Source organism: Malaclemys terrapin, chromosome 4 (assembly GCF_027887155.1).
Source record: "Malaclemys terrapin pileata isolate rMalTer1 chromosome 4, rMalTer1.hap1, whole genome shotgun sequence".
Lineage (NCBI taxonomy): Eukaryota > Metazoa > Chordata > Testudines > Emydidae > Malaclemys > Malaclemys terrapin.
Genome location: NC_071508.1, coordinates 17,780,918 through 17,795,890, shown reverse-complemented (window position 1 = coordinate 17,795,890; position 14,973 = coordinate 17,780,918). Strand labels below are relative to the sequence as shown.

The following is a 14,973-nucleotide window of genomic DNA, read 5'->3' as shown; positions in this document are numbered from 1 at the left end:
AAGGTACCCCCCCTCTCCCCAAAATCTTTAAAAGCAAAAAATAAGGAACGTATGAGGAAATGGACCTGGGAGCAGCAGCCCGGACTACCACAGGATTGTTTGTGTTAGAATTTATTCCCTTCTCTTTGCCTGCTCTCAGCTCCTGAATGAAACCTCTCTGTCCTGTGCTTCTCTTACTCTTTTGCACGCCCTCTCGGCTTCTTTCACACGTTTGCCGTCTTTCACCAGCTCTCGTGGACGCTTTGGCTCTTCTGCCCGTTTGCGCACGTGCGTTCTCTTGTGCATGCCTCGTGCTCACGCACTCATTCTTGCAGTTACTCTCTTCCTCGTGCCCTGGTGCACTCGCTTGATTGGGCTTGCATTCGTTTTCCCCCACCGTTTCCCCCCACTTGCTTTCACAGCGTGTTTTTGCATACGCCTTGACTGGCAATCTCACTGACTCGTGCTTTTCTCCAATGCCAGCAAAGTGTTTCCTTTTTAGTTAATACAAGTGACTTAATAAATATTATTGAAAACAAATCAGTGAATGCTCAGGAAACTAACAACACTTTCCAGGCAGACGCCCATAAAATAAACAGATTCATGTGCCGTCACTAGCAAGTACTGCTAAACTCCTCTCCTGCATTGCTGAAAATTATCTGCAGAATGTCCACATTCTGTCACTGGTTATTCATTTGGGGTGAAATCCTGCTCTTTACTTGGTCTACTCCTCTGGTAGTTATATGCTCCCCTCCAGGCACCTAACAAATGGATTTAGCATCACCGCACCCCTGTGAGGTAGGCAAAGATTAGCATGCCCATTCTACAGATGGGGAACTGAGTCACAGACCGGCAAAGTGACTTGCCCAAGGTCACACAGGGAGAATCTGTGCTATAGCTGAGAATAGAACCTGCCTCTCCTGAGTCCAAGGCCATCTTCCTCCAACAAGTGAGCTGCACTCTTTTGGTGCTATTCCTTGCATTATCCCTCTGTCTCTCTCATCCAGTTAATCTTAAGGGTATGTCTACACTGCAATCAGACACCTGCAGCTGACCTGTGCCAGCTGACTCGGGCTCTGGCTAAGGGACTATTTAATTGCAGTGTGCACATTCAGGCTGGAGCCTGGCCTCAAGGACCCTGCCCGGTGGGAGGGTCTTGGAGCTCAGGCTCCAGCCCCAGCCCCAGCCCGACTGTCTACACCGCAATTAAACAGTTCCTTAGCACGAGCCCTCAGAGCCCGAGTCAGCTGGCATGGGCCAGCCGTGGGTGTCTGATTGCAGCATAGACATGCCCTAAGGGGCTTCCTGAGACTGCTTTATCCTTCTGGCTGTACCAGTAAGTGGGTCTGTCTCCAGTTGGATGGTGTCTAGGTAGTGAGCGCATACACAGGTAGATAAGGCACAAGGAGCTTGAAAAGAGAAATTACCTCTTCTCCTCCACCACTCTCTTATCTTTTTTTGTTTTTGTTTTTTCAGGCTCTCCAGGTGGCAAGACAGTTCCTTCTGCAGCAGGCCACGGGGCTGACCTCTCCTAGCAGCAATGAGAACAAGCAACCCGCAGTCCAGGTGAGGCAGGGAACCACCTTCACCCAAACCCTTATGGGAAGTGTTCTACTAGCACAAAGAGAACTCCTCCACTAGGGGGGTTGGCACAATCTCCAGAAATTCATTTGTGTCCTGGGTGGGCTTCCCAAGATCGCCTCTGCAGCTTAGGAGCGTCATTGACTTTCAGCAGAATGGTGCTCCTAAATGATTGCGGGTGCTTTGGGAAGGCTCATCCATTTACAGACACATGCGTGCATACGCTCACGCTCCCTGCCATAGAGTCCCTGGCTTAAAAACACCTACAGGGAGGTCACGTGCTCCACTACGACTCCATAAGCTTTTTAACAACTTTGTAGAGTCCCTGTCCGTATCCTTTGGGCTTCACCATAAGAGAAGTCAGTGGGGGAAGGAAGGGACAATGTCTCCAGTGTTTTGGATACAGGTTAAATTTCAGGAGAGGAGTCTTTCACCTCCCCCTCCCCCCCCCCCCCCCATTCGCTGGTTTGGGCTGCTCGTCCCAGACGGTGAATGCTTAGGGGGAGGATTAGGACAGCTGTTGCAAATCCATCTAACTTGTGGCTTCTTCATTTCACCCAAGGAGAAGTTCTCCTGCGTATGTGGGTTCTGGGGGGCAGGCTGGGGTCTGGTAGGGGGAGGCTGTTTTTCAGTAGGTGTGTATTAATGAGCTGTGTGTCAGGGGCACATGTTTATGGTGGGAGAGGGTTGCGGGAGTGTAATATTAGTGTACATGGGAGATTTGGGGTTAGGGGGAGAGTGTGTGTGTGAGAGCGACAGAGGTATCCATATATGTCCTGGGACCATATGGAAGGACATGACCCTAAGGCTATGTAGCTCTCGTGAAGAGGCTTACATCAGGGTGGTGGGGGGAGCAGGGGCAGTTTATTTTATAGTCTGACCCAGGATGACGGGCAAGGGGTCCAGGACGGAGGTGGGGTGAGTGGGTGTTGCCAGGTTAGAGAGGGAGCTGGGGTTAATGACCTGGCCTTTCACCTCTGCAGATCTGGCTTTAAATCCCAGCTCAGGTCATGAGTGGAGTTGCCTTTGGTGGACTCCTGTAAGGCCCCATTTGCCCGCATCATAAAACCCACAGTGCATCCTGGCTGCAAAGCAACTGGCGGTCAGTTCAACAGGAGCCTGGATTTGGAATCTGAAGCAGGGAAGGGGGCTGCTGTGGGTCAGGAATGAGGGATGTTGGCACATCTGGGGAGCAAGAGAACAACAGCTGCCTTCTGTATCCCGGGCTCAGGCCAGTCCTATTCATCCCTCTTCTCCTGAGCACTAAATTGATTCACCAATTAAACATGAGGGAACATGCTGGGACTTACCCCTCTCTCCACAGAGTGGTCCTGTTGCTCTGTAGCTGTCTGGACACAGCCCTGGATTTGGCAACCAAGGACCTGGAGAGAGAGAGATAGAAGCAGACGCCTGTAGGGCGTTGGACCCTGTGGAAGGACAGGGCAAGTCTGTCTGTACTGCAATGGGAGGGTGCAGCGCTCCCCTCCCAGGAGTCTGCGACACCCCACCCATGGGGGAGAGTCCCCTGGAAAGCATTCTTGGGGCCAGCAGGCCCGTGTGCTGGGGCGAGATGCCAGGACAGCTAGTGCCCGTGGCTCTGTGGGGGGAAGGGTGATACATGGGCTCCTCCCAGGAGGCAGGGCACTGCCTGCCAGAGGAAGCTCGCTGGGATCACTGGCACTACGAGGGGGAGGTACTGGCAGTGGGGTTTGAACCTGGGACCTGCAGCACTGAAAGAGTGAGCTAAAAGAGGGACTCCTGAGATGGTAGCGGTAGTAGGTCTTTATCCTCTTACACAGACCAGCCACGAGAGGGAGACCAATACCAGGGTGGTTTATCTTGGCATTGACAGGGCACTGCTGAGGGGGGAAACGTGGTGCTGCCAGAAAGGATGGCTGGCAGGAGGAGTAAAATTGCTGCAAGAGAGAGGGAAAGGGGGCTGACCATGGTCATGACCTCAACCCCCTCACCTTTTCACAGGCAGTGTCCTTCTCTAACCTCAACCTGTTGACTGGCCACGCTCCGGCAGGTTCCTCCCACGAAGGGCGGCCGGCGAAGGGGGCCTAACTCCAAAAAGAGAAGGAGAGAAGCAAGGCCCAAGTGAATATAAAGTGACAATTTAAAGAGCTGTGCGGAGGGGCTCTCCCTTCAGGCTAATTAAATTTATCGGCGAACAGCAGGTTACCTTATTAGAGCCACGTGGGTTTAATTAACAAAGGAAAGTAATTAGCACGAGTTCTCTCTGAGCCGGAGATCCTTCCTATAGCAGGCAGAGCTGGCTCCAAAGCCCGCTGGATGCGGGAGGGGGAATCTGGGGCAGGAGGGAGGAGAGGAATGTCGGTTTCTGCTCATCCAGGTGCCCCAGAGAGCGAGATCCACGGGACAGTTTTTGTTGCTGTTTATTCCTCTCTCCACCCCCACCCCCGGCAACGCGCGCCTGGAATGAAACAGGGATTAAATTAATCTCCCCCTTCCCCCCCGCCCTGGCTTTTTATTATTGTTTTTCCTTCTTCCCCCTGTTTTGTTGCAAGTTGTATAATTGCCTCCTGATCTTTTCACCCGTCTCTCTCTCTCTCCATCAGGTCTGTCTTGTTCTCTCCTTCCCTCAGCTCTGCACCGACAGCATTATCGCTGGGGCTGGGCAAGGGGGTGTCTTTGAGCGCCTGGGGGGGTCTCCACCTCCCTTCCTCTCTCTCGGCAAACCTGATATTGAGCGTATTTGCTCCACCTCGTGCCTTCGTTCCCCTTGACCACAGTGTGCTTCAGCTCAGGCCTGTGGCGTGTTGGGGGTTGGAATAGCCTCTCTGTGAGAGCAGTGGAAGTCACGTTCCTTGAAATCTTTTAAATTTTTAGACGGGACAAAGCACTAGGGGAAGGAATCCCACCTTGGCAGGGACAGGAGACTGGACTGGATGGCCTAATAGATCTTTCCTGTCTCTGATTGCTGCAGGCTTGAAACTCCCCAGAAAACCTCTATCCCTTTAGCAGGATAGGATGGAGTCCAGAGCCACTCTGAAACAGGTCTCCGTTTTCGTCCCACCTGCCTCAGAGGCGCAGACCCCCTGCAGGGACAGCGGACCTGCTGCCGCGTGGCCTTAATGGGTTTGAAAGTGAAGAGGGAACGGATGAGGGGAAATCACAGCTGCGGTATTAACAGCAATAATTAGTCAGGGCTTCTCCCGCACAAGCAGGCAGCTTTTTCCAATAGTGTTTTCAGGAAGGAAATGCAGTCATTGGATGGAAAATATCTTGAAAGAACAAAGACAGTAAGAGTGAAGTCAGATTCCGGTTACGTACGTGTGTGTGTGTGTGTGTGTGTGTGTGTGTGTCTATTTCTCCATTTCTCTCTTTCACGTTCCTCCTTCTGTTTCTTTTCCCATGGTGTGTGTCTCTCATTCTGTCACTGCCTGTTTATCTTCCCTTTCACCCTCAGTCTTTCGTGATCTGCTTTCTCTCTTGCGCTCTTTCCTCCATCCCACCCCTCCCTTTCGCTGCTGTCTGTCCATCCATCTGGCTGGCTTGTTCAGAGTTAAGAGTCCGGCTCCCTCCTCCCCCTTTTGTCTTGCAAAAGAACTTGTGAAAGTTGTAGGCTATATTAGTCAGGAATAGCAACCTGTCTCCCCGCCCCCTCCTTCCCGGCTTGCCCCTGCCCAGCAGCTGGGGGAGGATCTGAAGGAGGGGAGATAGAGGATTAAGCAGACTCCTTTGAAAGGAAGTTTATCTAACGGGGAATGGTGTGGATGAGATTGACCAGGAGGGTTTCTTCAGACTGAAGTGGAGAAGGAGAGAGGCTATTGTATGGTGAGACGGCGGCAGGCGGGGAGCAGGGCTTCTCCACCACCAAATCCAGGGTGGCGAAGGGGGGGCAGAGAGCATGGAATGACTGGGGGAAGCACACTGCTCTTGGAGGGAGCTATGGAATCAGAGGCCGGGGGAGACTTTTGTGAGTTAAGTTCCTAAGCACCCGTCACTTCCATTGACATCAGTGGGCGATGCAGGTGATCAGCACCTGTTCAGGATTAGGTCCTGAAGGGACCTATCCTGCAACCCTTGTGTTGTCTCACTTGTGTGGCAGGAGTTAGGAGGATGGGCTGGCTCTCCAGGCTGCTCTTTGTCTGGCTAGCGGCCTGATCCTGCACTGGGCTGCTGAGCTCGCATTGACTTCAAAGGGAGCTGAGGACACTCAGACCTGCTCAGCACCACCCTGTGGAATCACAGTCGGGTTGGCCGTTCTCTTGCGCTCCTAGTGCAGTGATCTGGTGAGCAGGGCTCTGTTCTGCAGCACACTGCCTGTCCTTTTCATGCTAGTTAATACCATTAGGTTTCATTTCAGCTCCTCTCTCCCCACCTTGGCTGTTATGGGACTGGATGAAACAGACTCTGGGGGTTCAGTCTGGCCTGATTTGCGGCTCTCCGTTAAATCCAGATAAAAAGCTCCTCTCTTTCAGCTGAGTTTCACTTGGAGATTTTTGGAGTTTGCTCAAAATGAAGGGGGCACAATGCCCCATTCAGGCTGAAACCAGTCCCCCAAACTCCCTGCTGGCATCTGAGGCCCTCACGCAGCAGTCAGTCCTCTTTCAGCAGAGAATTTAAGCATATGCTTGACTTTAAGAACATACTCAAGTCTCGTTGATTTCAGTGGGACTTAAGCACATGCTTAAATGCTTTGCTGAGTCGGGGTTTACTGGATTTAAATAGAAAAACTGCATGGAGGTTAGGGTCTAATATCAGCTGGCAGGAGGAAATGTCCTTAATGTCCATTATAATAATACTTAGCTCTTCTATACCACTTTTCATCAGTTGATCTCAAAGCATATTACAAAGGAGATTGGTACCATCATCCCCATTATACAGATGGGGAAACTGAGGCACAGAGAGGGGCAGTGTCAGTCTCATCGTACCTTGGATATCATGAAAGGTGGCCACTGATAGTTGGATATATTTTTTTTGATGTCTCATTTTTTGGGCACCCTCTCCCTCCAACGCAAGTCTGCTTTTTATTCAGTGGCGCTGAGAATCCGCAGCTCCCAGGGATGCCAGTGAGAGAGGTGGACGCCCAGCACTTTCTGCAAAACCAGGCCCCAGGTCTCTCAGTTGGGGTGCCTCCATTCTTAAGTGCCTTTGGGCCTCAGTATGTCAGGATCCTGCCCCTGTTCTAAGGATCCTTGCTGATAGGGGAACATCTGGGGCATCGAGCCGGCTGTGATAGTTAAGAGAATGTTGCTCATGTGTATTTGAAAAGCAGTACGTAGCTGCTGAGCTTGCGAGGACTCAGTATTTCAAACGTGGAAGCTCCCCCAATCCTCTTTCCTTCGACATACCCAGAGGTGCAGTCAGGGCCGGCTCCAGGCACCAGCTGAGCAAGCGGGTGCTTGGGGCAGCCAAGGGGAAGGGGCGGCACGTCGGGCTCTTCGGCGGCAATTCGGCAGAGGGTCCCTCGGTCCCTCTCGGAGGGAAGGGCCTGCTGCCGAAGAAGAAAGCGGTGCGATGGAGCTGCTGCGGATCGCGATCCCAGGTTTTTTGTTTTTGTTTTTTCCGCCGCTTGGGGCGGCAAAAACCCTAGAGCTGGCCCTGGGTGCAGTGCGCAGTTCATGTGATTGCTGCAGCTGGGGTAAAAAAAAGTCTGAAACCTTACAAAAAATTGCTTTCCACCATTGAAACAAAACCTCCCCTTTTTCTCCCCTAAAAAAGAAATTGCATGTGGGTGGTTACTGTCACTGTCAGTGGGTTCTTCCCCCAGCATGGCATGGTTTGTGTCCCTACTTTTCCGCCTCCAGGTACTTAATAACGGAACTGCGTGCAGGGGCGCTAGATGATGATGGAAGAATCAGTTCAAGACGTGTTGATAAAATACCTAATGCCCGGTGCTTTCCAGCCTCACTGGGGGTGTGGTGTCACAGGGCTGGTGTTTTCTGGTTCCCACCTGTGTTCCCATCTCCATGCTCTGTCTCCTGTGTGAAAGCCTGCCAAGTCTTAGCTTGTTGATCATGAAAGAGGCTGAGTACCTGCAATCCTAGCTGACCTGAATGGGAGTCTCAGGATGGGTCTCATAGCTCCATGGGCAGGTCGCTCTGAATGACCTCTCCAGATCCAAACTCTCCTGAACTCTGTGCCTTGGGTCACCCTCTAGCACTGAACTTTCCCAGTGAACTGCTACAGCTGTTAAGAGGCTGGGGATCAGTCGTGGGCTATTAGAGCCAAGTCACTGGTTCAGATCCAGCCCATGTCACCAAGTGGATGAAATTTAACATTTGGTGGCTGTTCATTGGCTCCGTGTGGGATGAGTTGGGGGGGTGTCTCGGTCTATATCCCATTAGCTGTGACTCTGGATCAATGGCTCTCAACACTTGCGGTCCAATCAACACACAGCTGCGGCTCATGTGACATCCTCAGGGCCATACAGATAGTGTATATATTGTGTGGATGCAGCCCACATAACACGTAAGAGAGCTGCATGTGCGGCCCACAATGGTAACTAGGTTGAGAACCACGGCTCTGGATACTGGAAGCCAACCTCTGTGACTTTCTTTTAAAAGTGAGTTTAGTGCTGATTACCAGAATGATGGACCTGGAGACTGAAATCTCTGTTGACCTTTAGAACAGACGTAAGAGAGACATTGACAGCTGCCCCACCAGTGTGCCTTGGAAGGGATGCCCTCTAGAGGTAAGAAAGGGGGTTTGATCCCTATTCCCACTCACTCTTTGGATGGGCAACAAGCACCAGTTGCAATGGGAGCAACTTGTGATAAGGATGCTGCCTCCTGGGATCTGGCCCGAGACCCACCAAGCTCATTTCCCATCAGCTGCCAAACAGCCATTCAGTGGGCACTACTTTGGGTCATTGTCACCCTCTGCCAGTTTCGTACCCAAGGTCTGGAAGTGTCCAGCTGTATTGCCGGTTTCCAGTCCCTGTTAGAGACTAGGCAGCTGGGATTCCTGTACTGCCACTGTCCCATGCTGCATCTGCTCTTTGGATGAGTAGAGGCCATGAACCTCCAGGCAAAAAGGTAGCAATTTCACTCCGAAACCACCCCCCTTCCTGTCAACCTAGAAGCCATAGCATGGATCAGCAGGTGGCCAGCTAGGAGATAACATCCCATCCTGCTCTCTGCCTGCTGGAGGGGAAGGGGGAGACTCCTGTCCCCTGTGGGACGAGGTCTCTGGGGCTAGAAATGTGTCCGTCATGGGAGAGGGAAGAAGGGCGCTGAGGAAGGAGCAGAGAGTTTGGAGCAAACTTGAGGAAATTGCTTTTTCTTTTGTCTGCTGTGGCAGGGAGGGCACTGGAGCGGAAAAGTGTATTTTGTTGATTTGAAACTTGAGTGAAATGGGTAATGAAGACAGATCAATACCGGCCCCTCCGCGTTCCCTCTTGAGGAGAAATAGAACAGCCCCTTTGAACTCTGGTGGTGAAGCGCTGAGATTTTTTCACTTGAATCTGCAGCGCCCAGGTCTAGGCCCCTTTCTCCAATGTCCCCTTCCCTTTGGCTGTCTGGCCTCTACCAAATAGCGATCCCTAACTAGTGGCTCGGTCCACACCCTGCAGGCTACAGGAATAACACCAGCCCAGGGGCCCAGCTGCTCCAAGGAGAGCAACAGTGTTTGGAGAGTGGGTGACCAAGAAATCACTTCAATTCTGTAAGACTTTGTTGGCCTGACCAGCTAGACGAGTATTGCCAAAGGGTAAGGAAGAGAGCGCCCCACTCAGGTATTTGTCAGAGGGAGATAAGACACCCCCCACCCGGATAGACGCCTGCCTTTGGGTTTTGATCCTCTGCGTCCGTTTTGTCAGCGATGCCCATTCCCAAGGCGGTGCCAGCCTGGGACGTAGTGTGACGCCTTCTCTCCCTGGGGCGTGGCAGATTTTGAAAGGGATTGTCAGCCACAGGAAACGTTCAGACAAGGCGCGCTGATACGTAGGGATACGTGAGCCATCTTCCTTTTATCTACTGGGGTGCCTGGCACTGGCGAGGATGCGTGCAGGTGAGATCATACAGCATATTCATAACTTGTACATGTGACTGAAACATCAAACTCACCTTCTCTCCTCTGCACAGGTGCGTTCACCCACATACTTGCTCCTGCCTTCACCTTCACCTGGAAAGGCTCCCTTGCACGTCTCCTCTCCTGGTGCGCTCCACGGTCTCGCCCGCGATCAGTTCCCAGTTGCCACTGCACCCTGTGAAATCACTCTCAGCAGTGTAGAGAGTGCACAAAATGTGTGTAAAACCCAACTAGAAAGAGGAAGGCTTGTGCAGTGGCTAGGGCACTACTCTGGGACTGGGGAGACGGGTTCTACTCCCAGACTGCCCTTGTGAGCTTGAGTCACTCACGTAGTGTCTCTGGCCCTGGGTTTCTTAAGGTATTTAGGGGTTGTGGCACTCAGCGTTGCAATGCCTAAGTCTCAGTTTAAAAAGTGATTTGGGCATTTAAGGGCCTAAATCCCATTAACTCACAATGGGAATGTTGTCTCGTAAGTGCTTAAACCCCTTTGGAAAATGAGATTTAGGATCCTAAATCAGTTAGGCATTGTAATGCTGAGCGCAGCAACACCTACATACCTTGGAAAATCTGGGCCTCAGATCCCCATCAGTAAAATGGGGATAACCGTACTTCCCCACCTCACAGGGCCCCTGCGGGGATAAATACACGGGAAAATTGTGAGATGCTCAGATATTGTGGTGATAGGAGCCGTATAAATACCTAAGAGATTTATCCAGGTAGACCATTCTGCGTTTGTAGCAGTTCATACTCACACCGGCTACTCATGGTATAAGGTAATGAAGAATCAGTCTCATGTTCTCATCTGTACGCAAAGTTCACTCTCTTGTTCTGATTCTCCATGGCATGTGTATATTGCTTGACGCTCTAACTGTGAGCCTAATCTTGCTTCTGTTGAGTTTTACTATTGACTTGAAGCAGCAGAGTAGATTCCAGGGACTGTTTCCAATCTTACTTGGTGGGTTTTAAATTGGGAATCGCTCCACAGAAGTCAGTGGCGTTATTCCGGTGTAGTATCAGAATCCAGGTCAGAGTATTTAAAGCCCTCGTTGTCGTCTTTTAAAACGGAGTCGAGACCAAATAAACTCCAGAGCCTGAAATGCAGGTAGCCGCTTCCTGCAGTGCAGCTGGAGATGTGTCGGCCTGATGCTTTCTTGGGAGCCAGCAAATGTAGTGACGGGGCTCGGGCCGAGGCTTGCTCTCAAATGGGGTGGGGATTCATAATTACCATCTGGTGGTGGTGGTTTAGTCCAAATTCAAAGTGAAATGTGTTGGGCCGTCTGCCTACATGGAACAGTATCCCAGGTGGAGAGAAGATGAGAGTGTGTGCGCTATAGGGGGGATGTATGGCTTATGTGTCTATCATGGTCCATCCACTTAAAGAAAAGCCATTCTAAGGTTGGTGTTGGCCAGGTATTTGTTCCCTTTCCTCGTTTAGCTCTTCCCGTCCCCATAGCAGACCCGCTTGATGTGTTTTGTTGATTTCAGATTCAAAAAGGATGTTCTTAAACTGATCTTCATTTTTATTATCTTAATCATGGCTTTTGCGTTCCTATCGTACGGTGCCCTGAGCTCTGTGGCCAGCATACATGCTTTCAAACTAAGCTGTAGTATGCATGTGTGTATATCTGTACAGGGTGTATACATAAATACACATCTTGATTGGGCAACGAGATGCACACAGTAGGCCCATGTGCTGTTTTATGGTCCCACTGAAGTAAATGGGATTCTGGCATCTATCTGCATGGGACAGATTACAGGATCAGGGCCATAGCTGTGCAGATGAGTGGACAGCTGGGTTTGCTCTTCTGTGTTAGCTTTTCGACTGGGATATATGGGAAAGGGTTTAGTTGAGCAAGAAAAGTGACTAAAGACCTTTCTCTCTAAATGCTCTAACTTACTGCTCCCACCTTGCTCATTATGATGCCTGACCCCTTTGCGCTTCATATAGTTTCCCAGCTTCTTGGAAATATGCTCCTATGATTAACATTGTTTCTAACTGAAGCGGAAGATCTGTCCATTAACTCTTTGAGTCTGGGCAAGTTGTGGGTCTTCTAATATTCCATGTGCTAGTGGGGAATGGCCCCAGCCCTGACTTGTGAAGATAAATTGCATCTCTCAAGCTTCAAACTTTTGTGTCTCCTGAGATAATAAGAGCATTCACTCCCTACGATAGTGGAATCAGGGGTTCCCACTACCCCTGATTCTCCACTACTGCAAGGTTCCGGGCTGGAATATCAACTCCAAGAATGAAGGGGGTCTTTAATTTCTTCCTTCATTGAGTTTCGGACTTCCTTATGCTGCCCCAGTAAGTCAGACTCCAAGCAAGAAGGCAGTTCAGTCAGCATAGTCATTCAGTGTGTGGCTTTCCCCTGTTCTGCTTCACTAATGAACCTCAACCCTGATCTGGAAGGAACGTTCTCTTCTGGGTTGCAAAGGAAGGTTTATTTTTCACAATGCTCATTCAGTCCTGAATTCTCATTCCTGTAAAAATGCTCCCTACCAGATTCTGCTCTGTGACACTGGTGTAAATCCCATTGAACACCACTGGCTTCTGTGAACTTGCTTCAGATTTATACCAAGAGCAGAACTTCCCCTTTAACATGAGACTTGTTTTCCACCCACAGACTGGTTATTCCCCCCCATCCCCAGCCGCCCTCCCGTCTCCGGTGCAGTGGGATTACAGCCAAGACAGCTCAGAAAATCACCCCTTTCATTCCCCCCCCCCCCCCGATTCTGTTCTCAAATCAGAGATACAACGTCAAGGCATTTGTTCAAGGGCCAAAGCTGTTAGTAAGCAGTTTTGTGGAATGGCAGTGGGCCAAGGAGTGCGTCATTCCCTTCTTTAGCTCGTTGTCTGGCAGATGCCAGCTATGACACATAATACAGGCCATTCTTGGAGAGAAGAATCCAGCAGTCCAGGCTGCCCAGGCAAAGTTTTTGTTGTGGTGGTGGTTCTTGGAGAGTTAATATTCAGAAAGAGGAAAAAGTTCAGCTCCCAGGGAAGGGAGGCACTAGGGCGACTGGAGATAATCAAGATGAAAGAGGCGTGGTGGGAGCCGTTGAATGCTGTGTAGACTTCCAAATGGCCATGCTGGTTCTTTCAGCTCCATTTGGACCTGCTGCGTGTTACCATGATATGCCGTTGCTTTTCTATACCGCCCACGCTGCGCTAGGTGCTGCACGAAGAATAAAACCCAACCCCATCATGCCCCAATAATCTCCTACTCTGTTAACATCTACCACTACTTTGGATACGTCTTCACTTACCAGAGGGTCCGGCGGCAGGCAATCGATGTTCTGGGATCGATCCCGGAAGTGCTCGCCGTTGTACTCCAGCTCGGCGAGAGGAGTACGCGGCATCGACGGGGGAGCCTCCCTGCCGCGTCTGGACCCGCGGTAAGTTCAGACTAAGGTACTTCGAATTCAGCTACGTTATTAACGTAGCTGAATTTGCGTACCTTAGTCCGAAGTGGGGACTTAGTGGGGACCAGGCCTTAGATGCAGGATAAGGGAGTGGCAGTTAATGCCAAATGGCATGCTGCCTTTATGTGATGGGGAACTGTTCAACCTGGCTGGGATTTGAGCCCCTAGCGCTCTAGCTGACAGATTTGAGCATTAACCCATTGCACCCCGGAAATACACGGTTTATTTTTCTCAGCGCCGATCTTTCTCGCAAGGGTTCGTCTCTGGTTTGGACATGGTAGATGGCTCATTAAAGTGCTATGCCTAGAACACCAGGAGCCCCAATGGCCGAGATTCCGGTTTAGCCACATCCCTAGATATTGGTCATGGCCCTTGCAAATGAACGCCCGAATGGTGGGTGTATTGCAATAGCTGTGTGAGTGAGTCGTGCTTTGGCAGCAGGGCTCACGTGACTGTGTCTCCCATTAAGCCTGTCCCAAGCACAGTAGCTGCAGGCGCTGCGTTAAAGGGCTCCAGGTTAAGTAAGCTGTTCAGCATCCATGTTTTTAGACATCCCCTGGGTACGTGCTGCTCGGTTCACTTTCCTCTTTATCATCTCAGATGCCATTAGGCGCCTTAGTGTGGCTGTTACCAGGCCTGTGGAGATAGATGGCTTGGCATGCATCTCCTCTGCATGGAGAGCAGTGGCAACCAGGGACGGCTCTAACTTTTTGGTCGCCCCAAGCGCAAAAAAAAAACAACCCTGTGGCGCGGCCGGAGCGCGGGTGCAGGGGGACAGGCTTGGGGGGGGAATGGAGGAGGAGGGAGCGGGCAGGGGAGAGAGAGAGAAGGGGGCGGCCAGGGTTACAGCAGGGCGCTGCCACACGGTCCCTCCCGCTGCGCTGCCGCGAAAGCTCCGCTCTGGTCGGCGGGGAGGGAAGGAAGAGGACTGCCCTGCAGGGCGCTCTGGTTGTCCGCGCCGCCGCCCCCTACAGGGCGGCCGGAGCGGAACAAGAACAACAACAACAAAAAAAGCGGTCATGCCACCCTAGGATTGGGCATAATGCCGCCTCCAACAATCTGCCGCCCCAAGCACGGTGCCTGGAGCCGGCCCTGGTGGCAAGCAGGACAGTTGTTAAGTTTGAGCAGCTGGGGATCCAACTAGACCCCTGAGTCAGGAACTGGTTGCGAACAATGCGGGGTGGAGAGGGTGAAATAACCTCCGCCAATGCTTCTGTTTGCTTCTCCTCACGCACCGTGATCTGAGGATTGAGGCTTAGGCCCTGCGTTCTCGTGCATGCCCCAATCTCGCCCAGCCCTTGGCTTCATTCTCCGGCACAGAGAGAGCTGAGCATCCCCAGCGAATTTAAAATCCTTCATGTGTCTTCACTGACTCTCCCAACGGCCTCACGGACACGTTGGCTAAGATTAGATGCCCACGGTGCCCCTCATAAGAGAGTCCTGCATCCGAGCCCTTTTGGGGCCAACTCCACATTGCTTGTCTGCCTCTTGGTTTGACATGAGGATCATTGTTTCCTGGGGAAATCTTGGCCGTGGTGTGAGGTAACCCTGGTTGACGGTCCTGTTGACTCGCCTAGTTTATATTTTTTGTTTGATGCCTCACTTCATCTCTCTGCCTCAGCTCCTCATCTGTGAAATGGGGAGAATATGCCCCCACCTTTCAGAGGTACTGTGACATTTATAAGGTGCTCAGGTACCGCAGTGATGGGGTCATGTAAGTAACCAATAGGACTGGGTGAAACGGTTTGCGATGGACAATTGGGTTTTCAACTCAATTAATACTTTTGTGGACATTTTCCACTTTTCATAGACAATTGTGACTTTTTGTCAATAAACCTCAAACTTCTGGTTTTCACCTGAAAAATTTTGGGGTGGGAGGGGGGAGGAGGAAATCTTCATTTTCCAACCAGCTGTAGTACCCGGACCCATGGTGCCCTGAAGGAGCTTGATGTTAGCTAGATAACCTGAGCCAATGGTGCAGCGAGACTG

The 14,973-nt window shown here is 51.3% G+C and overlaps 1 protein-coding gene across 5 annotated transcripts in view; it reads left to right on the top strand.

Moving 5' to 3' along the window:
* Positions 1-14,973, top strand: part of FOXP4 (forkhead box P4) — a 144,610-nt gene that overhangs the window by 64,648 nt on the left and 64,989 nt on the right. For all 5 annotated transcript variants that reach the window (XM_054025523.1, XM_054025524.1, XM_054025522.1 and 2 more), the window contains one exon: positions 1,456-1,545. In XM_054025523.1, the coding sequence (XP_053881498.1) occupies positions 1,456-1,545 (90 nt within the window). The remainder of the gene's footprint in view (positions 1-1,455; positions 1,546-14,973) is intronic.